The 27,799-nt window shown below is 53.1% G+C and overlaps 2 protein-coding genes across 4 annotated transcripts; one reads left to right on the forward strand and one right to left on the reverse strand.

Moving 5' to 3' along the window:
- Positions 1 to 1,446: 1,446 nt before the first annotated feature.
- Positions 1,447 to 19,871, reverse strand: ZSWIM3 (zinc finger SWIM-type containing 3). Of its 3 annotated transcripts, none has more exons than XM_075528689.1 (2): positions 18,446 to 19,871; positions 1,447 to 3,736 (listed from the first exon to the last, which is right to left on the reverse strand). In XM_075528689.1, the coding sequence occupies exons 1-2, from the start codon at positions 18,554 to 18,556 to the stop codon at positions 1,877 to 1,879; spliced, it is 1,971 nt and encodes a 656-aa protein (XP_075384804.1). In that variant the 5' UTR covers positions 18,557 to 19,871; the 3' UTR covers positions 1,447 to 1,876. The 3 variants fall into 3 exon arrangements, with proteins under 3 accessions (XP_075384804.1, XP_075384805.1, XP_075384803.1); XM_075528690.1 differs by having other exon boundaries at positions 1,447 to 3,773; positions 18,527 to 19,870; XM_075528688.1 differs by having other exon boundaries at positions 1,447 to 3,773; positions 18,446 to 19,869.
- Positions 18,932 to 27,592, forward strand: ACOT8 (acyl-CoA thioesterase 8). Its single transcript, XM_075528691.1, has 6 exons — positions 18,932 to 19,164; positions 20,509 to 20,645; positions 23,048 to 23,273; positions 25,709 to 25,866; positions 26,257 to 26,451; positions 27,367 to 27,592. Exons 1-6 carry the CDS (start codon positions 19,046 to 19,048, stop codon positions 27,483 to 27,485), a joined length of 954 nt encoding a protein of 317 aa, XP_075384806.1. The 5' UTR covers positions 18,932 to 19,045; the 3' UTR covers positions 27,486 to 27,592.
- The last annotated feature ends 207 nt before the right edge of the window (positions 27,593 to 27,799 follow it).

Below are 27,799 nucleotides of genomic sequence, written 5' to 3' on the forward strand. Positions count from 1 at the left end.
GTGACATGTTGGGCTGACTCCCAAGGTCAGCAGTTTGAAACCAGCAGCTCCTGGGGAGAAAGACGAGGCTTCTATACCTTTAAGGAGTTAGTCTCAGACGCTCACAGGGGCAGTTCTACCCTCCATGACCGTGAGGTTTTTGGTCCACCGTACTGAGCATGCGACCTTTTCCAGCAACTGGTTTCTCCCGAAAATATTTCCAAAGTCCGTGAGATGAAGTCTTACCCTCCTTGCCCCTAAGGCGCATTGTGGCCACACTTCCTGCAAGATAGATCTGTTTATTCTTCTGTCAGTCCATGGGACTCTCAACCTTCGAAGCCTTAGGCGATGACTACTGCTAACTGGCACAACAAAAAAGCCAGCTTGTGCTTATTAAGGAAAATGTTTTTACAAAGCTCTCACCGTTGCCAAGTTGATGCCGACTCAGTCAAACTGCTCCATAGGTTTTCCAGGCTGTGAACCTTTCTGGAAGCCGCCTCGCTCTCCCAGGGAGCAGTCTGAACCGATCCTTCAATTACCATCCCACCTTTTAACTTATTGCACGTCCAGGTCCCCTTTTATACATGCATGGGGCCTGGGGAGAGCAGGGATCCAGGATCTGACCAGGTCAACACGTTTATTTTCACAGATGAGGAAACTGGGCTAAAGAAAAGCGGTGACCCAGTATGATGCCAGCACCCAAGTGCAAGATTCAGGAGTCTTCCCTGTCTGGGTGGCTTTTCTTGATGGCCCAAGGAGCCCCGGGCGGAGCGGTTATGCACTGGGCTGCGATGTGCAAGGCCCCGCAGCCCGAGACCAGTCCTGTAGGGTCACGATGAGTCAGTCTTCACTGGATGGCAGTGAGCTTGGCGGTGGTTGTTTCTGACAGCACAAGGCTAATCGACAGCCTGCAATCTACAGATGGCACAACCTGGCTTGCTGGAAGTGAGCAGGGCTGTTAACACTTGCTGATGATCAAAGACTGCAGTCATCAGGGTGGACTATCCCTTAACATACGGGGCACCAGCTGACCAGTCACGACATCGTGGTCAGTGTAGCAAATGTAGAAGTTGCTGAGGATTTGACTTGCTCTCAATGAGACGGACCCAGCGGCTGCCACCAGTGGGTTTGGTGACTGTGCGGCTGACACAGGACGGGGGCAGTGTTTCGATGTGCACAGGGTTGCTAAGATTCAGGACTGTCCGGATTGCACCTACAGCAAGCCTATGGGGTAGTGTGAGATTAAATGGAAGGCCTGGCTACAGTGGTAAGTCTGTGAAATTGAGTCATCAGGTTCTATTTGACTCCATAACCCCGTTAAATTGATAATCGTCCTCTTCCTGTAAAATGAACACCTCCAACCTAGACCTCCCGCTTCCGCCGGTGTGTCCTGTGAGGCAACCCCAGAGGCCGCTCCCCTCCCCCCCCCCCCTTCAAGCAGAACACATGTCCCCTGTGACCTTCTGAAAACAAACGGACACCTTTATTGAACGTGAATAAAAATAAGTATAAAGGACAGATTCTTCATAAAGAGCAGCAGCAACAATAGTAAGGGTCCCCCTCCCTTTCTTGGCCCCTGAAAGCAGGCCCTTTTTGCCAGACCTGCTTTGGCTCACCCGACCCTGGGCCTGGGGCTTCATCTTTGAAGAGTAGGTAAGACATGAGCTCAGGAGTGGGGGTGGGAGGGGGCATGCTTTCTCAGCACGGTGAGAACTTTGGCCTTGAACAAGGAAGGAGGGACTTGAGGAATGAGGACCGCAGGGCACACCCCAGCTGTCCCATCGTCGTCAGGCCCAACTCTTCCCGAGGGAAACACTCCTGGCAGAGGCTGCCACTTGGAGCTCTCTGACTTCCAAACCTAACAGGGGCTTGGGGCCAGGACCCCAGCTCAGGTGCTTCACTCATGAGCGGCAGCTTCGGCCGGAGGGAGGCCCCCCCCTTCCTCCTGCCCTCCCCAGAGGAAAGGGAGGTTCCCCACATCCTTGAAGTCCCCGGGCTGCGCCCAGATGTCCACGACCTTGCGCAGGGTGGAGCAGCGCTCCTCCAGCTCGGGCCCTTCGCTCTGCATCAGCAGGTTGGCCAGCTCCCGGCTGAGGTCCCGGATCAGGCTGTGGCGCCCTTGCTGCTCCGGCTGGCCTGTGTTCGGGGCCAGGACAGGCTCCCGGAACTCTCCTCCGGGCCCTAGGAGGTGCTGGTACCTCTTCTGCCAGCGGCAGCACACCATGGCCTCCCTGACGGGCTGCTGGCTGGTGTGCAGCAGGGCCAGAATGTGCCGGCAGGGCAGGCGGTACCGCTGCTGAAAGGCGCAGCTGCAGCTGCAGCCGTCTTTGCTGGCCTGGTGGGAGTCCTCGAGTAGCTGAATGTCCACGGCGGAGCCGGCTTCGCCTAGCAGGTGGGAGGAGCTCTGCACCACCTCCCACTCACTCTGGCACAGCTGGTAGGCCAGCTCGGAGCTGCTCTGGCGCAGAGCCTCCAGCATGCCATCCTGGGGAGATGGCGGCGGTGGCGGCAGAGGCTGCGGCTGCGGCAGGCGGGGGGGCTTTGTCTCGGTCACAGGGAGGCAGGAAGGTCGCCTCAGGGACCCGCCACAGCGGGTCTTGGACCTCGGCAGCGTGTCGCCCGTTGGCCGGGCCCTCTTGAGCTTGGGAGGGGCCGTGGGCAAGTTCTTCAGGCCTTTGGTGTTGAAGAAGTCCATGTAGTCCACAAAGTGCAGGATGCAGTCCAGGAGGGTCTGCTGCTCCCGGAAGAGGCAGGACACCTTGCTGGTGACGATGTCGAGGCTGTCCATGTAGGTGCTGCAGGCGTGCAGGCCCTTCCTGACGTGTACGTACCACAGCAGCTCGCAGGAGAACCAGTGGGCCTGCAGGAAGCCGAAGAGCTCCTCGTCCAGCAGGGCCTGCGCCATGTGCGAGAGGCTCTGCAGGCTGGCCTCGGACGTGACGAACACCGCCTGCCGCAGGGCTTCCTTCATGAGATGCTTGAAGGCCGCGTTCGCCGAGCTCCGGTGCAGCTTCTTCTCCAGGAGCCGGGTGGTGTGATAGATGGAGAGGAGGATGCGGGCCGTCGGGAAGATCTCCTGCAGGACGCTCCGGTGCGGGAAGGCGGGGTCCACGAAGACCATCTTCACCTTGGGCCAGTCGGAGTTGAACTCGGTGAAGATGCCCAGCATCTTGGCCACGGAGGGGGCCGTCTCGGCCTGGAGCATGGCGAAGTGGACCACTCGGCCCTCGCGCTCTTTGTTCTCCACCAGGAAGGCGTAGAGCACGTGGCCCTGGGCGTGCTCCACCCGGTGCAGCAGGAGCGTCTCTGGGAAGCGTGCGAACAGGTCGCTCATCTTGCTGCTCTGGAAGCTGAGCCGGTCCAGGTCTTGGCTGTTGCCCACGCTGAGCGAGGCCATGGAGCCTTCGTTGGCCCGGAGAAAGTTCCTCATCACTTTGGCGATCTTGGCCAGTTCAGAAGAAGTGATGCCCTCCTTCCCGGGCTTGGGGGGCTCCTGGACCGTCTCTAAGCAAGGTGACGGGCCACTTGGGGACTTCTCGGCGCCGAGGGCTTTGTCCAGTGGGCTGCTCGCGTCCTGCGGACATGCTGCCTTAGGAGACCGATCCTCAGCGTCGTGTTCAGGGCCGGCGGCCTGGGAGTCACCGTGTATATGCTTGGTGTTTAGTTCACTGATAAACAGTCTGTCCAGTTTCTCATCGTACCGCAGGGACAGGTACGCTGGGCAGGTGTCGGCAGCTGGTGCCCGCTTCCTGTGCGACTGGGTCCGAAAACAGACAAATGTCACCTGCACATATCTAGGGAAGGGAGAGGTGACAATGAGGATGGTGCCGACCACCCACGTGCTCGCCCGAGAAGGCCCTGTTGCTAACGCTCCTGGGGACCGGCATCGGCTAATATGTTCCTGGGGACCACAGGGGGAAGGGGGTTGTGAATTGAGGCTAACGCTCAAGTCCCCAAGTAGCCAGCCCTTTGGTCAAGACACTCCCCCATGACAACACTCCACATTTTCTCCTGGTGCTCTTCGAACGCCCAGTACCTCCATCCACCCTCCCTGTTGCCTACCTCACCTGCCACCAGCCCAACCTGGTAAGATCTAAGGTAGCAGCCAAGTGTGTTCATTGTTCATACCGCCCAGGGGCTCCTTCAAAGAACAAGACCGTCTCATCACAGTGGAGGAGTCCTGGTGGCCGAGTGGAGACACACGGAGCTGTGATTCCCCGCAAGGTCAGCAGTTCGAAACCTCCTCCGGAGAAAGATGAGGTTTCTCTTTCCATGACAAGTTTCGACTCCTGAGCCTTGTGGCGTTCTCTTTGACTTATTTTCTGCATCAGCCCGTGGCAGCGCGTTTGGTTTTCCAGCTGGGGAAGGAAGTCTTCAAGTGCCAGGACAGTCATTCCCCACCACACTCCAGGCACTGTCACTTCCTCGGAGCCCAGGTGGCTGTTAACCGAAAGGTCAGCAGTTCAAATCTCCAGCTGCTCCGAGGGAGAAAGATGAGACCTTTCACTCCCGTTGGGCAGCAATCCTGCCCTATGGGGTTGCTATGTGTTTGAATTGCCTTGATGGAGATTCATTCCCCACATGCTTATCAGAGATTTTTGTAGGTGAATCACTGGTGGGCGGGGCAGGCCACACACCTTTGCCTCCTTTAGGCAGAGTTCCAGTCCAAAGACCAAATAACAAAACCAAACCCATTGCCTTCGGGTCCAGTCCCACCCATTGGACCCCCACCCTCGCGTTGACAGAACAGAGCTGTAACCTCTACAGAAAGCAGCTCACTGCCAGGCCTTCCTTTAGCAGCATAACTGGGTGGGCTGTGTCAATTGTGGGTCCGGAGCCTTCCCAAAGACCAGCTGGGAGAGAAGTGCCTGGTGTGACCCGGCACAGCCAGAGGCCCTCACCCACCCTTCCTCAAACACAAATCCAGCTGGTCCTGTTTGCCCATCCTGCGGGGCAAGCGGAGAAAAACAGGTGATGTAATGGCAGGGCGGAGAGCTTGGGCTGAGGACATCCCTGCCTGCGGGGCGCTGCCATCCTCGCTCAGGGCCAGGAAGGGCTGGGGCAGGCCTAGAAGAATAAGGCCAGTGAGAGGTGCCCACCGCAGGCCTCACCTCACCTCTCTCCAGAATGTTCCCCAGCCTTCACCATGTAGTTCTTTTAAGTCCTTGAAAGACCACCTGCCCACCGCCCCTTCCGCCTCTCTTCATCCTTCAAGACCACTCAGGACCACCATCTTGTCTAAGAAACCCCACCCCACCCTGGCCCCCGGTCCACAGACTGGGTTCTACCCCAGCACAGCTCTAGTTCATCAACTTTCAATCAGAACTGAACCCCCTCCCAGAGGCCGCCAGACAGGCCTAGGAAGTGGACAGTCACCTCAGGACACTCAGCCATGAGAGACTGAAAGGGCAGCGTGGCTCTGGGCCAGAGGACACTTCAGCCGACAGGAAGGGGCAGGAGAGCTGGACGGATGGAAACGGGGAGCCCAGAATGGAAGTGCGGGAGGCCCTGATACCACCTGCACATACACAGTTGAACGAGAAACTCATTCACGCTGTAAGCTTTCACCTCCGCCACGAGAAACTGTTAAAAATAACTAGATGGACGTTATGTCCCTCGGAGAAGCCCTAGTGGTGCAGGGCTGAGGTGCACAGGTGCTACCTGCAGGACCAGCAGTCCGGACTTACTAACTGCCTTGAGGAAGAGACATGGCAGTTGGCCTCTGGAAAGACTGCTGCCTTGGAAACCCTTATGGGGGAGGAGTTCCACCTGGTCCTACAGGGTTGTTATGAGTTCAAGGTAACTTGGTGGCCGAGTTTGGCTTGGAAGCAGAAACGGAGAATGCTCACTGAGCTCTGAAGTGTGCCGGTAACTGACAACGGAAGTCCTCCCGGCTGCCTGGTCCCAGGAACGCCCCATCTCCCACTGTGGGAACCTCGCTGTTCCTTTCTTTCCTCCTCCTGCCTACCTAGAACCACGGCTTTTGCATCCTTTCTACACGGGTCGAGGCGTTATCACATGCCTGCAACATCAAGCTCCTAACACGCATCACTTGATACTCAGAGAGTAAGCAGACTTTATAGATGGGAAAGGGCTGACAGAGGCTCATGAATGTCTGCAAGGATGAGGACTTGTGATCTGATGGAGGCTCTAGGATTTACATGAAGAAAGCTTAGCCTTCAGGATAGACAAACTCCCTCAGAAACAACAATGCGAGTAGCGTTCCAGGAGGGCAGGGTGAGGTAGGGTAGGGTAGGGGTGGGGTGGGGGGAGGGAAGGGACGGGAAAGGAAGGGGGGAACAGAGCAATGATGGAGGAATAACTCCCCTCCAGGGGATGAACACCAGGCTAGTAAGTGAAGTGTAAGATGTATAAATACTCAGAAGGATATATAAAGGGTTCATGGGGGTGATAGAGTGGGGGAGGGAGGGAATAAAGAGGAGCTGATATCAAAGGGCTCAAGAAGAAAGATAATGTTTTGAAATTGTTGATGCCAACATTTGTACATGTCTGTTTGATATAATGGATGTATGGATTGTTATATGTAAGAGCCCCAATAAAATGATTTTAAAAATGGCTTACTTTCCAAGTAATTTAATTTTTAATCTTTTTTTAAAAAGATAATTTTATTTGGGGATCTTCTGGCTCTTACAGCAATCCACGGATCATTCGTATCAAGCATATTTGTACATAGGTTGCCATCATCATTTTCCAAACACTGACTTTCTATCTGAGCTCTTTTTTTTAAAAAACATTTTATTAGGGGCTCATACAATTCTTATCACAGTTCATACATATACATACATCAATTGTATAAAGCACATCTGTACAGTCCTTGCCCTAATCATTTTTTTCTTTTTTTACATTTTATTAGGGACTCATACAACTCTTATCACAATCCATACATATACATACATCAATTGTATAAAGCACATCCATACGTTCCGTGCCCCAATCATTCTCAAGGCATTTGCTCTCCACTCAAGCCCCCTGCATCAGGTCCTCTTTTTTTTCTCCCCTCCCTCCCCTTTCCCCCCTCCCTCATGTGCCCTTGGTAATTTATACATCGTTATTTTGTCATATCTTGCCCTATCTGGAGTCTCCCTTCCCCTCTTCTCTGCTGTCCCTCTCCCAGGGAAGAGGTCACATGTGGATCCTTGTAATCAGTTCCCCCTTTCCAACCCACTCACCCTCCACTCTCCCAGCATCGCCCCTCACACCCTTGGTCCTGAAGGTATCATCCACCCTGGATTCCCTGTGCCTCCAGCCCCCATATGCACCAGTGTACAACCTCTGCCCTATCCAGTCCTGCAAGGTAGAATTCGGATCATGGTAGTTGGGGGGAGGAAGCATCCGGGATCTGGGGGAAAGCTGTGTTCTTCATCGGTACTACATCGCACCCTGACGGACCCATCTCCTCTCCTAAACCCCTCTATGAGGGGATCTCCATTGGCCGACACTTGGGCCTTGGGTCTCCACTCTGTACTTCCCCCTTCATTTAATATGGTATATATATACATATACATATACACATACACACACACACATACATTATTATTTTTTTTTTTTGCATGATGCCTTATACCTGGTACCTTGGCACCTCGTGATTGCACTGGCCGGTGTGCTTCTTCCATGTGGGCTTTTTTGCTTCTGAGCTAGATGGCCGCTTGTTCACCTTCAAGCCTTTAAGACTCTATCTGAGCTCTTGGTACCACTTCTCTTTTGCCCTTCCCTCCCACTCCCCTGATAAATTATGATTATTTTCATATCTGACACCGACCACTGTCTCCCTTCCCCCATGGTTTCTGTTGTTCATCCCAAGTATTTTTCCATTCTTTCCTGCCATGAAAACTCTTTCTCAGACTTGACTCTGCATTTCCATTGGATCCTCCCTTGAGAAGGAAGGCTTCCTACGGAGTACTGAAGGCACTGGCCTTGTTGCCATCAAGCACGGCAGCCTTCCGAGAATGGGGCCACAGCTGCCGGTGCTCCATTCACGTTCCTTCCCGGTTCCTTTTCAGACTGAAGTATCACATACACACGACGAAGCACAATCTTTCGTAAAAACCCACTGTGGACTGTGGTCACGACTTTAACCTCTGCTTCGTTCTGTATATTCTCTGGTGGCAGAGGACAGCCTGCTTCTGGGAAGATTTACAGCTTCAGAAACCTGCTGGGCAGCTCGACCTTGACCTTGGCCTTGTCTGCAGAGTTGGGGGAAAAGTTTAAAGACTCCTTTCAAGACAGAGACAAGGTTTCATTCTTTCTGAATCGCCCTCCTTCCGTGTGGTCATGTTGGCCCCAGCACAAGGCCTTCCGTCAAATTGAAGGCAGCAGCTTAGGATCTAAGACAGCGGTTGTCCACCTGCGGGGCGCGACCCCTTTGGGGTCGAACGAACCTTTCCCAGGGCTTGCCTAAGACCATTGGAAAACATACGTATTTCACAATATATAATTACTTACTGTTTTGTGATTAATCACTATGCTTTAATTATGTTTAATTATGTTCAATTTGTAACAATGAAAATACATCTTGCGTATCATATATTTACTTATGATTCATCAGTAGCAGAATGACAGTGATGAAATAGCACTGAGAATAATGTTATGGTTGGGGGTCCCCACCACATGAGGAACTGTATTCAAGGTGGCGGCATGAGGAAGGCTGAGAATCCCTGCTCTAAGAGGAAGGGCCCCCTGGTGGCCGCATGGCAGGACGAGCAGCTCAATCCCACCTGCAGCTCCCCCGGAGAGAAGACCCGGGGATCTTCTCCCATAAAGATTTTAGCTGGGGAAACCCTCTGGCAGGTCCACCTCGTCTTCCAGGGTTGCTTGGAGTTGGAGCAGATTTGACAGTGTAAAACCGTAACTATTTCATTCAAGAGCAGAATTGCCTCCAGGGGGTGAATCTCCAGGGCTGTAAATCTTTACAGGAGCAGAAAGCTTCATTTTTCTCCCACAAAGTGGTTGGTGGGTTTGAACCACCGGCCTTGCGGCTAGCAGCCAAACTCATGACCCACTGTGCCTCCAGGGCTCCTGCAGCAGTATCTCAGAGGAAAAGCCAGCCAGTCCTGCTTCTGCCAACCTGGGTGCCGATGCACCCATTGCACTCCCAGTGTGACATGGCACTTGGCACAGACGAGGCGTCTAAAGACACACACGGAACGGTACATGAGCGACGGGCAGCGTAGAAAGCTCTTGCACAACACGAGGAGACAAGCATCGCTCGTTGGCTTGAACCGGCGCCATTTTTAGCATCACTACTCTTCCTAACTATAATCTGAAAAAGTCCTTTATTTCTAACATTTACTGAGTCAAGAAATCACACAAGTGTTGCACTGAGCAGACCTACAACACAAGACCGCTTTAACACTTGAGAGAGCCAGCTTGACCTAGGAGCGTTCCGGAATGCGTCCCCAGTCTGCCCAGACACAGGGGACGGTCAGAGAACATGGGCTGAACCCGCTCTCGGGTGGACTGGCACAGTAGCTGCAACCATGGGGTCCGACATCCCAAGAACTCTGATGGTGCAGGCGTGGGCCAGCTTCCGTTCTACAGAGGCTGTGGGGAGTGGGGAGGACTCGGCGGCATCCAAGGACAAACACTTCCAGCTGCTCAGAGACTCCGGAGCCAAATGAGACAGTTCTTACTCGCAAGGTCTGTGAACGAGCGGAGGATCCTGCCAGAGGCCGGTGAAAGTCAAACTCAAGTGGACGTTCGAGGTGCAAGTACACATATGGCCGAGTTGTGGCTGACAAGGTGCGCCAGGCCGGTTCTGACTCAGCAACCCTCTGGACCGCAGAACTACTGCCTGGTACTGCCATGCTCACCGTTGCTGCTCTGTCTGGGCCCAGTGCGGCAGCCTGTGGTAAGGGTACCCATTAACTCGGGCTCTGGGTGAGTTTGACATCTGACCTGTGCCAGCTGTCGCGTGTCGTTTGTGCCCTGAACAAAGAGCGCAGTTTCCACAGGACGAGAACCTGTGTTTCAGGCCTTCAAGTGGATTTAACTCACAGTGATCCCACGTGACAAAGCAGAACTGCCCCATTGGCTTTCCCAGGCTGTAATCTTCATGGGAGCAGATCACCAGCTCTGTAGCTGGTGGAGCTGCGGGATGAGTTTGAACCACGAAACTTTCAGTTAGCAGCGAAACACTCCAAAAAGAGCCAAACTCACTGTCATAGATTCAATGCCAATCCACAGCAACCCTACAGGGCAGGGTAGAACTGACCCTGTGCGCTTCTGAGACGGTAACTGGTTGGGAGAGTAGAAAGCCCCGGCTTTCTCCCAAGGAGCAGCTGGTGGCTTTGAACTGCAGACCTGGCACATCACAGCCGAATGGGCAACCACTACGCCACCAGTTCCCAGCTAAGCACGAGGGCTCCTTAACGCCCTCTTAAACAGTCAAATGAGTTAGGACCAGGACTCTAGAGTTAGGAGATCTTCATTTCAATTCCAGTCCCACCAGGTATCCTTTGCTTTATGACCCTGACTGCAGTCACCTGGTTTCCTCTCAACCTCCAGCTCCAATGCCCTAACCTAGAAATAACAATATAGAATGCCCCAAATACAAAAATAACAACAGAAGAGGTTCCTCTCCATCCAAGCAAAACCAGGGCCACACAGAGGGAATCCACCGAAAAGGCCGTGGTCAATTGTTTGGTGCCAAACGGACGCCCCTCCTTCTCCCATGCGAACAGAACTCCCCTTTTGTTCTGGTCGCCACCCCTTCCCAACAGAGCTCCGTCTGTGCTTCCAGGTTCCAATGAAGGTCAGCCCAGGCGGAATGGGCACGGCCAGTGGCTCAGTCCCAGCCAAGAAACACTGCAGGAAGTGGGGCAGGCTTTTTCTTCTCAGTGTGACTGCCACGCCCCATGCCAGGTGGGGAGCCGCCCTGAGGCAGGTGGAGTGGAAGAAGTTAATAGGCAGGCTCCTAAGTGGGAACCAAGAAGACACTGTGAGACTCAGCTCACCATCATCGAGGACCACCCTCCTGGAGGCAATTCAACCGCACAGCACAGAGTGAAAACTAAGAAGGTGTGAAGTCAATGTCCTATCTAAGCAAGTGCAGATGATGACAATGCGACTGTGCTCTTAGAAGACCCAAAGAACTTCGGGGTGGTGCACTGGCCTAAGCAAAGACAAAAAGACAAACAACCCCCCCCCCCCAAAAGAACAACTCTTTCAATCACTATCCGCCTACTCCATTTCCGGTGTCACAATGCAATAAGGGAAGGTCAGTTTTCCCAGAAGTCTGGGATTTTATGAAGCTTCTCAAGGGCTTATCTTAATTCTTTGCTTTTCAAGTTCCAATCCAATTTTCTTCCTGGATGGTGTCCCTTCTCCTTGGTTAACTGGTCTGTGGCTGAGGGAGAAGTGTTCCCTGTGCTCCAGGTCAGCTGTGTGAACCCACCAACCTCATCTGCTTTCATACTGGCAGCCTTGGAAACCCTATGAACCGTGGACTGCATCGAGTTGATGCCCTGTAGGGCAGGGTACAGCTGTCCCTGTGGGTTTCCCAAACTGTAATTTGTTATGGGAGTAAACCACCTCATCCTTCTCCCCAGGAGCTGCTGGGGGATTCAAATGGTTGACCTTGCCATGAGCAGACCGACACGTAACCCACAATGCTCCCAGAATGCCTTGGACACCCCAGAGTAGTCCTCTGCCCTGTGAGAACACTGAGTGCCCATGACTCGATGCCAGGAGGTTTGGGGATGAAGCTAAGGGCGATGTAGACACTTCACCCAAATCCCCTGCAGCGCTGGTGAGTGGAGCAATTTCTGTTTGCAATCAGTTTTGTTTGCCTTGGATGAGTATGAGCTAGAGGTTCCCAATCAGTTATCTACCCATTGCTACTCAAAGTGTTGGTCTTGGCAGGGGTAACCAGGAAGACATGGTTATGTAGTGAGTAAAATCTTAAGTGGCTGGTTTATTTGCAAAATTTGTCATGTTCGTGTGATGATCTTCATTTCCGACACAGCCTCGTGACTGTGATGCCGAGATCACAAAAGCTCAAACAACAGGGCCCAGGCCAGGCCACTGTTAGCTCGGTGTCTGGAATATGTTCCAAACCATGTCTGCCCAAATGGCAGCTGTGAACTTGAGCAACAGAGAGACCTGTGGAGTATTGCCTACACTGTGTGAAGACCGTCATTCTCCAGAAGGCGTAAAGAGAAGGTACAGAACAGCCATGAACATGAGCGGGGAACTTGGGCATGAAATTGACTTTCCCAGTCGATAGGGACTTTTTGGTCATTGGTGACTAACTCCCAGTATGGTTGGAGTTTCGACTCAAAATTTTAAAGGACCTACCAATTCCCATCATGCACCAGAGTTATTGCTTTGGCAGATATTTTTATACCCAGGAATCCCTGGGTGGTACAAATGGCCAGCATGAGAGGTGGTGGGTCAGAGCCTACTCCTCCCAGTGATTAGTTCTGAAAACAAAACTCAGCCACTGAAGATCCTGTTAGAGACGGAATCCAGACTTATTGGCCTTGCTGAACCTGGAGGGACCACTGAGAAGATCTACGAACCGTGAGCTGAAATAAAAGACTGTAGCTCATCAAGTAACCCACTCGCCACCTCCATGAAATGAACTGACTCCCAAGGCCGTCTTTGCACTTGCAAGCTCATACAAACAAGCGACTGGAAAAGCATGCCCGGCATGCCCCTGCAGTCTTTCAAACAATTATCTGCATGACATCAAATGGTCAACAGTGATTCTACAGCACAGGTGGGAAGACTAGGGCAGCGAGTTTAAGTGGGTAGTGGCAAAATGCTCTGGGCAGAGACAATGAGAATGTTGCCCATGTAAGAAAGAAACAGATGAGTGGTGTATGCTCTACAGCTTATATTTTCACCCAAATTAAAAACAAAATACAAACAGCGCCCCACCCCACCCCAGGTTTATCATTGCATAGAAAGGCGTCAAAACACTGAGAATGACATTGTTACATGACCTTTTGGAAGCCCTCTTGTATGGGGTTTGCCATGAGCTGGAAGCCCCTTGATAGTAACTGGTTTTTCCATTTCCCTGGCTCCAAGCATCTTCTGTATTCTTCACCACTCTCCATGTTAGGGAGGTTGAAAGTCTTGTCCAAGGTTGAGGGCAGAGCCTGTCTATCGGACTCCCACCCCCTTGCTCTTAACCGGACAAGTACTTCATCACATGTTCAATGGACTTCAATGAATTGCCAACCACCTCTACGTCTGCCAAGGCCACGCCTATGGTATATTAGTACTATTATTTTCAAAGGGTTTGCTTCAAATCAGCTTACTCGCTTTATGCAAACAAGGATATTGCACATGAAAAGCCGTTGTTAGTGGTTGTGGACTGGCTTCCCACCCCGGCCACCTCCTGCGTTGTTAACGTGGGGTGATGGCATGTGTGTTAGAGTAGAGTTGTTTCCTAGCGTTCTCAAGGCTGGGACTTTCCAGAAGCAGAATGCCATTCCGGTCTTCCAAGTTGCCTTGGGGTGGGTTTCAATAATCAAATTTCCAGGGACTCCTGACATATTGAAAAGGCATTTCGCTATCAGTGGTATGCTGTCATGGATTGACCTGCATTCCCCCCCAATGTGTCATCAATTTTATAATGTGTTCTCAACCCTAAGCTCTGGCTAATGAGGCACGATTAGGTTATGATGCTAAAGGAGAGAGGTTGTTTGTTATGTTAATAAGGCGGCATCAATTTACTTAAGCCACCACCCTTCCTGAGATTACAACTCATCTGATGGAAGGGGAGTTTCCTTGAGGTGTGACCTGCATCACCTTTATCTTACAAGAGGAGGGACCTATCATTGACAAGAAGGAAGATCGGGGAGCACATCCTTTGGGCCCAGGGCCCCTCTGCTGAGAACCTACTAGGCTCAGGGGAAGACTGAGGCGAAGACAAACGGGAGATTCCTAAAGATGTTGAAAGAGGATCTTCCTTCAGAACCAGAGAGAAGGCCTTCCCCTGGACCCAGCGCCCTGAATCCAGACTTCCAGTACTCGCTGTCAAACAGAACACTTCAAGATCCAGCCTTAAGTTCAGTGCCGTCTATGACGGGATACTATCTATACAACTACAAAGAAGACCAGCTCGTATGATTATTAATATCACTAATATCACGTACAAGTTAAACTCTGCTGAAGATCATTCAAAAAACAGTTGGGGCAGTACTTTGACAGGGAGCTACCAGAAATTCAAGCCAGGATTAAAAGAGGCCATGGAACAAGGATATCAGTGCTGCCATCAGACGGATTTGGGCTGCAAACACCAGAAGGATGCTTACTTGTACTTTATTGACTATGCAGAGGTATTCGATAGACTGTGTGGGTCATAACAACTATGGATAATATGGCGAACAATGGCAAGACACTAAGTTGTGCTCACACGGAAACTATACACAGACCAAGAAGTACTCGTGTGAACAGAACATGGGGAGACTGCATGATTCAAAATCAGGAAAAGGTGTGCCTCGGGGTTGTATTCTCTCACCATACTTATTCAATCTGAATGCTGAACAAATAAATAATAAGAGAAGCTAGGTTGTATGACCAAGAATGCGGCATCAGGATTGGTGGAAGGCTATTAACAACCTGTGATATCACAAACTTGCTTGCTGAAAGTTGAACTTGAAGCCCTTGCTGATGAAGATCAAGGATTGCAGCCTTCAGTGTGGATTACAACTCAAGGTAAAGGAAGACCAAAATCCTCACAACCGGACCAATAGGCAGCATCATAAGTGGAGAAATGGTTGAAGTTGTCAAGGATTTTATCTTGCTGGGATCCACTATCAATGCTCGTGGAAGCAGCGGTCAAGAAATCAGACAAGCCCTCCTAAAAGTGTTGAAATGCAAGGATGTTGCCTTGAGGACCCAGGCCTGTCAGATCCAAGTCATTGTACCTTGAATTGCCTCCTATGTGTGACAGTTAGACCCTGAACAAGAGCCAATTATTGACGCATTTGAACATGGTGCTGGTGACGAAGACTGAAAGTACTATGGACAAACAAACTGTCTTGGAGGAAGTTCGGTCAGAATGCTCCTTAATGGCAAGGATGGCAAGACTTGGTCTTCCTCACTTTGGACACGCTCCAGTCCCTGGAGAAGGACCTCACGATTGGTGACGTGGAGGGGCAGCGAAGAGGAAGGCCCTGGACAAGATGGACGGACACTTGTGGGGATGGCGTGCAGGAGCAGGCGGTGCTTGCTCTCTGGTAGGAGGGCCGCTCTGAGAGGAACCCACAATAGCCACCAGGCCACAGGTGCTACATTCTATTCAGGACGCTGTGCCTGTGCTACGACCCCATTTTGGAAGGTGTTCTCTATTATACGCATGGTCAGCATGAACAACCAAAACCCCTCCCTTCCCTGCTGTGGAATGCAAGTCACTTCGACCCCACGAACCAGGCAAAACACCCCCGGGCTTTCTGAGACTGTAACTCCCGGTCGGAGTAGAATGCCTTGCCTTTTCCAGCGGGACCACTGATGGTTTGTACTGTTGACCTTGAGGTTAGCAGCCCAACACAAAACTACAGCTCATCCCTAGACAGGACTGCCGGCCTAATGGAGGATGTGAGCTAAGCCACATCCCTCTTCCCCCCCTCGGGGGCATCTTTAGATTCCACCAAAGCAGTGGTTCTCAGCCTTCCCAATGCGCAACACTTCCTCATGTGGTGGTGATCCCCTTAACCGTGTCATTACTTTTGTTGCTACTTCATAATGTCATTTTGCTGTTATAAATTGCGTGACCCTGTGAAAGAGTCATTCGATCCCCAAAGGGGTCAAGACCCATAGGTTGAGACCGATGCACTAAAGGGGGGTTTGACTTAAGACCCCATCCTTTGTTCCACTACAAGACAAAACCATACCTCCAAGCAGAGGAATTCCTGTTTCCTGATTCAAGATTTACTATGACTTTGGGACATTTTTGGTTTCTGACTCTGGTTTGCTTCTGCCTCATCTTTGGATTGTGGACTGAACAGCACCCATAACCAGGTGAGACATTTCCTTCAAGGTCCATGCATTTCTGTGGGAAGTTGCAGTGAATTACAGAACCCGGGGATGTGAGGGCTGTATTCAGAGAAGTGGAGGGAAAAATGGAGGGAAATAGTGTCATTGGACATTTGGGAAATCCTTAACCTCCCAACTCTTTGGGACTGGTTTGGTATTAATTTTTCTACCACATAGGCTTACTGGTCTGATAGAGACTAGGGCTCTTAGATTCTCTTCAGGCCTCTAACAGCATGCTCTCTAGTAGCTAAAGGACAGGCAGGTCCAGAACGTGGACACCAAGCATAGACATTCCTGGAAACACTCAGCCGGTGGGAATCAAAAGGACAACGTGTGTGAAGGGATGAAGTTCAGAAGACAAGCACAGGGCTGTGACACTGGAAAGGCGGCTATGGAGATAAGACAAAAGAATAATTTATAAATTATCAAGGGTTCAAGAGGGAGGGGGAGCGGGGAGGGAGAGGGAAAACGAGGAGCTGATGCCAGGGGTTTATGTGGGGAGCAAGTGTTTTGAGAATGATGAGGTCAGCGAATGTACAAATGTGCTTTATACAATTGATGTATGTATGGATTGTGCTAAGAGTCATATGAGCCTCCAATAAAACGATTAAAAAATAAAATAAAATGTAAACTGCAAAAACAAAAACCCTGTGTTATCAGTGGCACCACTCATGTCTTTCAAGCTACTAATAAAATTTTTATTTGAAGATGAAAAAAAAAAGACGGCTATTGCTGTCACAAATCAAAATATACATGCACATTTGAATAGAAAACCAATGTACTCTTTACGCTTTCATCCAAACCACAATAAAACGTTTTTGCTGTGTTTCTGTTGTGTTAAAGAAGAAATTGGACAACACCTTGCACTGGGCAAATCTGCTGCCCCCCCCCCCCCCAAAAAAAAAGTTGAGCTAATGGCACACAAAATGACCGACTTAGAAGGCTTCAAAAAGTTTGTGGAAAAACTCCATGATCTTTTCGTTGTATTTTTTCATGAACTTTTGAAGGCCCTCGTATGAGAAGTGAGCTAAGAGGATGGGCAAGGCCGTTCTAGTCAGAGGCCACAGTCAGCACAGAAGTGGTGGGCCTGGGGCAGCGTGAGCCGGAGCCGTCACAAGGGTGAGGCCTGGTGTGCCAGGTTATGAACGGCGAGGACTCTGGGAGTCCCTTTCTAAGCTAGACAGTACGCAACGGAGACCACGAAGCCCCCCTGTGAGAGGACAGGGCAGAGTAGCAATGGCCCAGAAGCGTTCTACGACCATGACTGTGGACTGAGGCAGACTGCCTCAGCTTTGTCTCAGGGAACACTTGGTGGATTGAATCCCCCTGTCCTTGACCTTTAGGTTAGCAGCCCAACTTCCAACCTACTGCACCATGTTGGGGTTGGGGGGGCACTGTAAACAGGTGAGAGCACACTCAAATTCTCTTCGTTGCTTAGGATCCTGCTGGGCACAGATGATTAAGTCCACACCCCTCACAATAGCACCTAGACTTTTAGGAAGGTTGTAACTCATCTACAGTCCTACCAATCAGAGCTCCCCACTTTCCCCATCCTGTACCTCACCTTTATCTTTGTTCTCATGGTAACTCCTTTTGGTCAGAATCCTCCATGCTACTCAGGAATGAGCTCCTCTGAGAACAAGACCCCCATTGCCCTTGGGTCAATTCTAATGTAGTGACCCCAAGTGTTGCAGTATAGAATTTCCCAATGGAAGCAGATTGCCAGGCTTTTTCTCCACGGCACCACAGACTGACTGGCTTCGAATCACCAACCTTTGGGTTTAAGAGTCAAGGGGAAACCTTTTGTAGCACCTTGGTATTCCTCCTCTAGCTCTCTGCAGGGACCCACTGCCCAGAGAATCCATTATTTGCAGAGTGAAGCCTCTGTTTCCTACCTCCCAGACACGTCACCTCCTCTGAGTCCAATGCTATTCCACCTTAAGTTGGGATTTTACATCATTATGTCATCTGTCCACCCCCCAGCCCCCACCACCCACGCCCACGCATGCTGCTGCCTGGGGCATGTAAAAAGCTGGAAAACAGGCACTCCAGAGACATTTACAGAATGAATGAATGAATGAATGAACACTTGACCTGATACGGTCTGGCGCAGAGCACAAGGCGAACGCCTTTTTTTCATCCGTCCGTGAAGGCCACAAGGTGTCTGCAATATTGCAGGTGCTCGGAAAAGGGGGCACGTCTCCGCTATCATGGACCCTCGCTAGGCTTTTTGGATAAAGGGCTGCGTGAGTGAAGGTGAAGTTGGTCGTCAAAAAGCAATGCCGGTGGAGGTTTCAGTCGGCCCCCACAAGCACGCACGCAGCAGGCGCTCAAGAAGTGCCCGCGGCAAGTCCGAGCCCAGGGCCGACAGCATCCCCACCCCCACCCCGCCCCCGCCGCCTCCTCCTCCAGGCAGGCCGCCCTCCTCCCACCCTCCTGCCCTGCCCCGCCCCGCCCTTACAGTATATCCTCGCGGATGGAGGTGCCATGGTTGAGGTTGTGAAAGCGAACGGAGACGCAGTCTCTGGGAACGAAGGAGCACCTGTTCTCCTTTTTGTAGGCGCTGAAGCATTCCTTGAAGTCCTCGTAGGTCTCGAAGCAGCTGCCCAGCTCCATGGCCACCCCCTCCGCCCACACCAGGGTCAGAAGTCACCCTGAGGGTGTACAGGCTAGCCTAGGTCCCTTGGAGGTCGGGCCCCACCAGCGGGAATGAAGCGCGGGAAGAACCTAAGAACCGAGAGACCTAGAGGGTAGAGGCGTCTGACAGGCGGAAAGCGTCTTCAGCCCCTATTATTTAGGTCCGAGGCTCCGCCCTCTCACTGAGTACCCAATCACAAGCGGAATCCCCAGACTGGCATCCGTTTCCTCCAATTGGTAGAGCCGTTCAGGCACGCCTACAAGAAGACTGACAGGAGCAACCACCAATCAGCTAGAGGCCCGCCTTCTCTCGGCGCTTCCGGCGTGTAAGCGCCGTCTGTCTGCCGGAAGCTGGGGTCTCAGAGCCAGGGCTCCGCGTGCCGGCCCCCTGCACAAAGTCCGGTCCCGGCAGCCAGAGAGCAAGATGTCGTCCTCGGAGGCCCCGGAGAACAGCCAGGGCGGCGGCGATTCCCCGGGGGACCTCCGCAGCATCCTGGTCACCAGCGTGCTCAACCTGGAGCCTCTGGACGAGGGTCTCTTCAGGTAGCTGGCAGCACCTAGCCTGCGCCCCCGACTGAGACAGGCGCCTGACCTGGACTGCCACCAACCCGTGTCCCCCAGCGCCGGAACCGGGATGGGCTTTGCGCTGCGTGCAGCCTCTGCCGCAATAGAAAGGGTTAGGCGACGCAGCCCCGCTTCCTCCCTGCGACTCGTCGCCGGCACTGCGATCCGAGCACGTAGACCTGGTGACCTGAGCGCTGTCGGCTCTTAGGGGTCCAGTCCTTGGGGGGATTCCAGCCCAGAGGTGATGGTGATTCGCCGGAGGGCACACGGCTGGACAGGCTTAAAATCCGAGTCCCTGGATTCTCAGCTTCTTTCATTTCCCCCCATCCTTCACCGCTTCATGCATAGCCTTCCTCACGGCTTGGCAGCGCATTGCCCATCAGGTGGTCCGAGCTTGCTGCCTCTTTTCCTTGCTAGCTTCACTTAAGCTCATTGACGACAACTCAGGATGCCATTGCATTGGCCTTCAAAACTGATGTTATTGAAAACGATCTCTGCCCTTAACCTCCCTCCCTTCCTGTAACCCACACTCGCTGCCTCTGATAGGGATCCAGTGGGACTAGGAGCTAGCTGTCCGGCTGTACTCCTTTTAAGGAAGCTGACTGCCTGACTCCTCTTTCTCCTGGGTTAGTTTCTCAGTGCCTTAACCACTGCGCCAGCAGGGACTCCCTTCTGCCCCCTTTTAACAGTCTGCATATAACTTCCTGGAGGGCTCTTTGTCCTGCCGTGCACAATGCTAATGTGGGGCTGTGGCGATGAAGACTCTGGTCTTTCAGCCTTCATCAGGCTCACAGGCCTGGGGAGTTTTTTACTTCTGGGACTCAGTTTCCTCATCTGTACATTTCCAGCTCAATCTGTTTTTAGGAAGAACTGAGCTGCCAGGGTGGAGGAGTAAAGGGGCCAGGCCGAACTGTAGTCCATCCCCAGCTCAGCTCTTGGGGTCCATCTTGGTCCACCCAAGCAAGGCCTTGAGGCTTCTGTCTCTGGAAGAAACGCTGAACTTGCCATACCAAGATTCCAGTAATGCCCAAGACTTAAAATGTCTAAACGATGTGCCACTTACTCTCTCTGATCCCCATACTCTTGGTGTAACATAAATTAGCCCGATTGAATCCACAGAATGAGGTCTGGAAGGCCATGGAGTTGTGGAATGATGTATCCAGATGGTTTGCCTGAGAATCCCTGGCATTCATTCACCCATTGTTCAGGAGAATCCTCAAGTTAAGGGGTCCTGCAGTGAGAGCTGAAGAGTTGCCCTACCTCACCCCCCCCACTCCGCCCACCCACACCCAAGTCTTTCCCACTTTTCCTCTCCTCCCACAGAGGAAGGCATTACTGGGTGCCCTCAACGCAGCGGCTGTTTGGGGGTCAGATCGTGGGGCAGGCCCTGGTGGCTGCAGCCAAGTCTGTGAGCGAAGACGTCCATGTGCATTCCCTGCACTGCTATTTTGTTCGGGCAGGTAAACCACCCCCTCCCCACCCCCAACCCAAGTCTGGGGCCCCAGCAGCCGGCTCCTGGTCTAGCTGCCTGAGGTTAAAGGGAGAGGGACTTCGGAGCCATTTCCTTCTGGCGCTGGGGCAAAAATTGAGACAGAGAATTTCAGTCTCGGAGCCAAGAGATGAACGAAGCTCAGGGCCAACGGAACCATGGAGGACACTCTTGCTGACAGACACTATTTCCTTGTTCTCTGACCCGACCGTGCTTAGTAGTGCCTGTTGGTGCCAGCGCTAAATTGGGTCCTTGGATGATTTAGAAACCTCTGCTAGGGGCTGGGGTGTGAGGGCAGCCTGGTTTGGAGAAAAGTGTTCCCACCTGGTGGGAGGCTTTTCTGTAGCTCTGGGATCAGAGGCAATCTGAAAAGCCAAGCTTTCTTTTGAGAAACTGAGAAATCCCTTCCCCACCTCCCCTTCCCCCTCGGGTCAACCCAAACTCACTGCCCTAGAGTCATTCCAACTCATGGGGACCCTATAGGGCAGGAGTTGTGAGACTGTAACCCTTTAGGGGAGTAGAAAGCCTCTTCCTCCCACGGAGAGCAGCTGCAGACTTCAAACTGCAGACCCGGAGGTTAGCAGTCTGTGATCTGTATTCAGAAGGCAGTCGTGATGTTTTTCTTTGATTTTTTTTTTTTTACAAAAATAAAAAAATATATATTTTAATAATACTAAAGAGAACTCTTCCCCACACACACAACTCCCCTCCCCTGCCCCCACTATTGCCATACCTGTAATTCCCCAGCCTTGCTCCTCGCCTCAGTGCTGGGAAGCCCTCAGCCACCCAGCAGCCCAGCCCAGCCCAGCCCAGCCCTTACCTTTGCGCTAGGACAGAGCAAAAGCAACATTGTCTGTGCAGGTTGTTTGTAAATGCCCCGGATGCTGGCCTTTGGATGCTGTAAGCCCCCCACCTCTGGTGAGGGAACCAGCTGCGCTACTTTGTTTGCCTGGTGGAGCTGGGGGTCACTGCTTCCTGTCTTTGGTTTCTTCATCCTGTGGAACATCCAGAAGCCAGTGCCTGCCATGTTGCAGGTTTCACCCAAGTGTGCTTTTGACGATGGACACATTGGATGATGGCACAGAACAGCTGGGTGAGCAAGCCGTCTGGCCTCGTCCCACACACACTTGAGGGTCATGCCCGCTCCTTCCTGCCACTGTTACTCCCAGTGTTAGGAAGCTCCCAAGGATCCAGAGCCGTGAGTTGAGCCCTGGTCAGTGCCCCTGCAGCGCGGCCTTTTTCTCCTTAGCCCCTTTGGACAGTAGTTACAAACCAGTGGAGAACTGGACCTGCCTAGGCAAAGGGGTGGGGGTGGGGATGTCCCAAGTATTTGTTACTCTGGAATGAGGCAGTTTAAGGTCTGAGATAGTTAACAAAGGCCTATCAAAGGCTTTCCGAGGCTGCCACTTAGGTTCTGGACGCTGCTGCCTCGGAAGCGTGAGCTGTCATACCCCCGTGTCTCGCCATTACCGATCAATAAAGACTCAGAGCCAAAAAAAAAAAAAAAAAGCCTTATCAAAGGAAAGTCAAGGGCAGAGAACAGGGTTTAGTAACCGGAGCTTGTGGGGAAATGACATTTCCTGAAACCTGGCAGAGGCATGGTTTCAAAATGCACTTCTCAATTCCACTCCTGGGCAGCAAAGCCAAGAGGGAAACTCCATTTGTATAGATACACTTAATAAAAGATGCCGGTGGCGTGCAGGCCCCTGCAATTTGCAGGATCAGTTCAAGAGTCCAGGGCAGAATGTTCACGTATTTTGAAGATTTTTTTCCTGGGAAGGTGAAAGAATGTCATAGAGGAATGTGGGGCAGACTACTAGAGACCAAGGGACAGCAAGGGTAAAGGACCTTTGCAGGGCAGGCCTCTTTCGGCAGCTCAGGTCTGCTGGGAAGCTTGTGAGAACAGGTACGGCAAAATCGCCCGAGGATGACTACAGCCGTGTTCCAAAGAAGCGTCACTTTACTGAAACAGATGGCCTCTCCTCCCCCCCCCCTCCCGATCTACAGATAAGGTTCTGGTCCCTGACAGAACTAGAGGGCTGTATTTAACAAGCACGTCCTGGGCTAGCTAGTGTCCTTGACACTTTACAGTGCTGAGCTCTTTCCATTCTGGAACTTGGTCAGAGCGCCTAGGAAGATCTCCATTGCACAGAGGAACTGAGCTGCTCGGAGAGGTTAAGTGACTTGCCTGGGTCACACAGCTGGAGAGTGGCCGCAGCAGGATACGAACACAGGAAGTCTGGCATCCTGCTGTCCTAGCTCTGGTCAGGTCTCGTGTCAGGTCATTCACTGCGGAATCAAGAAAGGCATGGAGGGCAAGCGGCAGAGGTGTCCATCTGGCCATTCACCCGCTGCCCCTTGTGCTCCCTGCAGGGGACCCGAAGGTGCCTGTGCTCTACCAGGTGGAGCAGACGCGGACAGGAAAGAGCTTCTCGGTGCGCTCTGTGAAGGCCGTGCAGCATGGCAAGCCGATCTTCATCTTCCAGGCCTCCTTCCAGGAGACCCAGCCCAGCCCCGTGCAGCACCAGTTCTCCATGCCCACCGTGCCTCCGCCAGAGGAGCTGCCCAACTATGAGACCCTCATCAACCAGTACTTAAGGTGAGGGCAGAGCTTTCAGTCCATGGGGCGGGGTGGCGGGGATGGGGGGACTGGTTCTTGACCAGCATTTCCGAAAAAAGAGGCAGCCCTAGAGTGGAGTGAGTGCAGGGAGCAAAGGCAAGAGTTCTTGCGTGAAACTTTGTTTCAGGTGTGTTTTCTGGGGAGGGTGGGATGGATGGAGCCAACAGGATATTCACCACTCCTGTGGTGCTGCTGCAGCGTACAGGGTTAAAATAGTGAAGAACCCACAGGTGACTACGTGAATAGTCACCTCCCCAAGCCACTGACTGAACGATCCCCTCCCCTTTCGCTGGGTCATCTCTTGTCCAGCAGCTTAGGAGTTAATGCCTGGAAGGGGTGGGGCTCTTGGACCCCCCTGCTGCAGACCTGTGGCCTCCTTTACTCTGTTCACTGTCTTTTCCTCCCAAGCCAAAAGCCAGGTGTGGGGTCCATTCTAAGGGACTTCCCCCTAGGGCAGCGGTTCTTAACCTGTGGGTCTCGACCCCTTTGGGAGTCGAACAACCTTTTCACAGGGGTCGTCCGATTCATCACAGTAGCAAAATGACAGTGATGAGGTAGCAACAAAAAATAATTTCATGGTTGGGGAGGGTGGTCACCACCAAACGAGGACCTGTATTCAAGGGTCACGGCACCACTGCCCTAGGATTTCCAGGGCTGTATTAAGCAAGCCGACTGTGATATCTGCCCCCATGGGGTGGTTGATGAGTTCCAACTACCAGCCTTTTGATAAACAACAGAATGCTTTTCCCTGCTCTGCCCCCGGGGGCTCCTGGCCTTTCCCCTGCTGTTGAGTTGGTACTGTGGGTTCTGTGAGATGTAACTGATCCTGCAGGCAGAATCCAGCTGCCCCCAGGGGTTTCCCAGGCTCTGAGCTTCATGGAAACTGACCACCTCCTGTCTCTAGCAGAGGGACCCGTGGGTTCAAGCCACTGGCCTTGTTAGCAGCCCGGTGCTTTACCCACTGCTCCACCAGGGCCCTGGCCTTTGCTTTCTCTGCTTCCTCACCAACATCAAGCCAGTGCTGACTCATAGCGACCCCCTGTGAGTTTCTGAGACTGTTTTCAGGAGTAGAAAACCTAGTTTTCCTCCCCCAGAGCTGCTGGTGGTTTCGAACTGCTGGCCTTGCTCTTGGCAGCCCAACTCGTAACCACTATACCACCAGGGCCTTACTAGGTGTTAAAATAATTCTGATATCGCCTGGTAAAATGTATTTCTCCCTTGGATCGCAGCCAGTAATGTTTGAAAGTGACCGTGCAGGGGACAAAGCTCCTGTCTAAAAGATGGGAGGGGTCACTTCTGCCTTGCCGGGGGGTCACAGCTGAACCCCAGGGCTATGGCCACTCCTGGGACTTGTACCAGATGCCAGGGAGGCAGCAGGGTCCATTACACAGATGTGGGCCCGTTTCCAGTCTCTTGTGGACAAGTTGCTTCCCCACTCTGCCCGCCATTGCAAAATGGCGCTACTAAGAAGTGCCACCTCAGGGGCCGCTCTGAGGACTGGGTGAGGGAGGTACTTGGCAGAGCCGGAGAAGTCCCGGTGTCAACACTGGTGACACGAGAGGGGGAAGTGAGGGGCCTGGTATACAGTTAGTACTCAGTAAGTGCTGGGACGACCGGAAGGCACTGCTCTTACGGTCCTGAGCCTGGAGCTGCGCCCTCCAGTCAGGTAACCACTGCCACATGAAGTTGATTAAGGGAACCCAAAACTCAGTCTCTCGGTTGTCCCGACCACCTTTCAAGAGCTCGGGTAGACAAACCACCTGTGCTAGTGGCTCCCACAGTGGCCGGGGCACATCTAGAACATTCCACCACAGAGCTGGACGGACAGGGACGAAAATGGCCACCCCAGAGGAGCCGTAGAGGAGGTGGTTACAGTACTGAGAAAGCACCTTAGAAATGAGCCCCTCCCTCTGGGTGAGGGGGTGGGGAAGGCGGATAGAAGACAGTCCTCAGTGCTGTGTGTCCATCCACGTTCGGGCAGGACCAGTTTCCCTCAAGGTGAAGAGTATCAACTGGAACCAGACCACTGGACTCCCGGTGCTGCCCTCTCCACTTCCTGAGCCAGCTCCTTGGCTCTGTTGACTGCGTGCACCTGGGAGGTGGGGTGGTGGTGGTAGTGTCTAGAGGGTGGAATGGGGGAGAGTTAGTGTGAAATGCTTAGAATGCCTCTCTGGGGTCCCTCAGGCCACAGGCTGTGACATCACTTGCCACACTGCCCGTTCTGAGCCAGGCAATGGCCTCCAAGCTATTTCCAGCTCCCACAGGCAGGTCACCACCGGCTTCCACAGGGCAACAGAGGGCCTGTGTGTTACGATTGCGTCTGCCCCAGCAGAGGGTAGCTTTGGGGACAAGCCAGGTATCTTGAGGAGGAAAGGAGGGGATCAGCTACGAAGCTCCCCTCTCCCATTACACAGGGATCCAAACCTCCACAAGAAGTACCGGCTGGGTCTGAACAGAATTGCTGCCCAAGAGGTGCCTATTGATATCAAGGTCATAAACCCACCCACCCTGAACCAGCTAGACCACCTGGAGGCCAAACAGATGTTCTGGGTGCGAGCCCGGGGCTACATCGGTAAGCACCCTGGGGCTGTTCAAGGTGCGCCCTTGTATCTGGTACTTCTCCTCTCTGGTTTCTATGGGCCATCAGAATGGGGAAGCTGGGTCAGTTTGTCACCAGGGCTGTCAGCCCTCCAGGGAAGGTGATTACATCCCCAGGAGGTCCAGTCTGGGGAAGGCAGGGCGCCTCCGGGAGGTTTCCCTCCAGGCTTGTGAATCCCAAGGTGCCTTTGTGCAGGCTGGAAAAGGCCCTCCCTTCAGGGGCTGAGTCCTCTCATCCGCCCCTCAACCCCTGCCACAGACACCCCTTGGCCAGGCAGGTCTGCACCTGTGTCCGGCAGCCCACCCACTCCCTGCAGCTCCTGAGCCCAGGAGCCCAGGGCTGACGGGCCGGGACCTATTGCAGGGGAGGGCGACATGAAGATGCACTGCTGCGTGGCCGCCTACATCTCGGACTACGCCTTCCTGGGCACGGCGATGCTGCCCCACCACGGGCAGCACAAGGTGCACTTCATGGTCTCCCTGGACCACACCATGTGGTTCCACGCCCCCTTCCGAGCGGACCACTGGATGCTGTATGAGTGTGAGAGCCCCTGGGCTGGTGAGTGTCGGGCCCTGGGGGGAGGGGGGCAGGGCACCACCCCAGAGCGGCAGGTGAGGCCATTTCCTCCCATCCTTCACTATGACAGGGTGAGGCTTGAGGATGAGCTAGCGTCTCAATTTTTCGCAGCATGCTGGGTCAGGTCAAGGGAGTAGAATCTACAGAGGCCCAGGGCTGGTCTCGGAACCCCTCCAAACTCAGGGTGACTTGGGGGAGCGTCTTTAGAATAGTCCCTGCTCCAGCCCCCCCACCCCATAGGCTCTGACGCTGCATTTGACTGTTGATGAACCTGGCTGCGCATCTGTCTGGAACTCCCCAGTCTCCACGGGCCATCCTCTAGGGCAGGGGTCCTCAAACTTTGTCAACAGGGCGCCAGTTCACTGTCCCTCAGACCATTGGAGGGCTGGACTATAGTCCTCTTATAAAAACTATGAACAAATTCCTATGCACACTGCACATATCTTATTTTGAAGTAAAAAAAACAAACGGGGCGAAAACCACCTCAGGCCGGATAAATGTCCTCGGCGGGCCGCATGCGGCCCGCAGGCTGTAGTTTGAGGACCCCTGTTCTTTGGGAAAGAGAAAGCCAGACTGGTTGGCTCGTCAGTGTCTAGTCTCAGCACCCCAGGTTCCTTTCTAAGGAGGTCCGCCTCAGAGAGCCCCGCTGGGTGAAACCGGGACAAAATGTTTTTGAGGAAGCCAGCAAGCAGTAAGTGAAAGTGCTTTCCAAGATCAAGGAGGGCGTCTGTGGGAGGGGCCGCCCTCTAGGATCCACCTTCACTGGCCCATCAAGGGGGGTGTGGCGTGGCTCACCCAGGCAGTGGCATTTGCACAGGGTGACGGCCCTGCCCGGAATCCTTTTCCAGACTCATGCTAGGCAGTAAGAAGCCTTGCTCATACCCCTGTCTCCCGCAGGTGGCTCTCGGGGACTGGTCCACGGGCGGCTGTGGCGTCAGGATGGGGTCCTGGCTGTGTCCTGTGCCCAGGAGGGCGTGATCCGAGTGAAGCCCCACGTCTTGCAGAGCAAGCTCTAGCTAGCAGTGCCAGCACGCTTCCCCTCCAACAGCTGTTGCAGCAGGAGCGAAAGGCGGAAGCCGGACTCCCCGCCTTGGCACCCAATAAAGAGACTGGTCCCGCTGGACCGCTGACCTTTCATCTCCCCTGGTCGGAACCGCAACCCTCTGGCCATGCTCCACCCTGGGGCCCAGGACCTGAGCCCTGGGCCTCCCTGGCTTGGAGGCCCTTGGAGAGTGAGACATTGGCCCCATCCCAGGGCTGCCGGCACCGCCAGTTCTCATCCAGAGCCCAGTGGGGCAGAAGCAGCACCCGTTCCTTGGTCTGCTGCAGA

Source organism: Tenrec ecaudatus, chromosome 12 (assembly GCF_050624435.1).
Source record: "Tenrec ecaudatus isolate mTenEca1 chromosome 12, mTenEca1.hap1, whole genome shotgun sequence".
NCBI lineage: Eukaryota > Metazoa > Chordata > Mammalia > Afrosoricida > Tenrecidae > Tenrec > Tenrec ecaudatus.

Excerpts from the sequence above, each read along its gene's own strand:
- ZSWIM3 (XM_075528688.1), bottom strand. The coding sequence starts at position 18,600 with ATGGAGCTGGGCAGCTGCTTCGAGACCTACGAGGACTTCAAGGAATGC. Across the intron at positions 3,774-18,445 it reads TCCATCCGCGAGGATATACT|ATATGTGCAGGTGACATTTG; the intron begins GTAAGGGCGGGG and ends TCCCTTCCCTAG.
- ACOT8 (XM_075528691.1), top strand. The coding sequence starts at position 19,046 with ATGTCGTCCTCGGAGGCCCCGGAGAACAGCCAGGGCGGCGGCGATTCC. Across the intron at positions 20,646-23,047 it reads CTGCTATTTTGTTCGGGCAG|GGGACCCGAAGGTGCCTGTG; the intron begins GTAAACCACCCC and ends TGCTCCCTGCAG. Across the intron at positions 26,452-27,366 it reads GTGTGAGAGCCCCTGGGCTG|GTGGCTCTCGGGGACTGGTC; the intron begins GTGAGTGTCGGG and ends TGTCTCCCGCAG.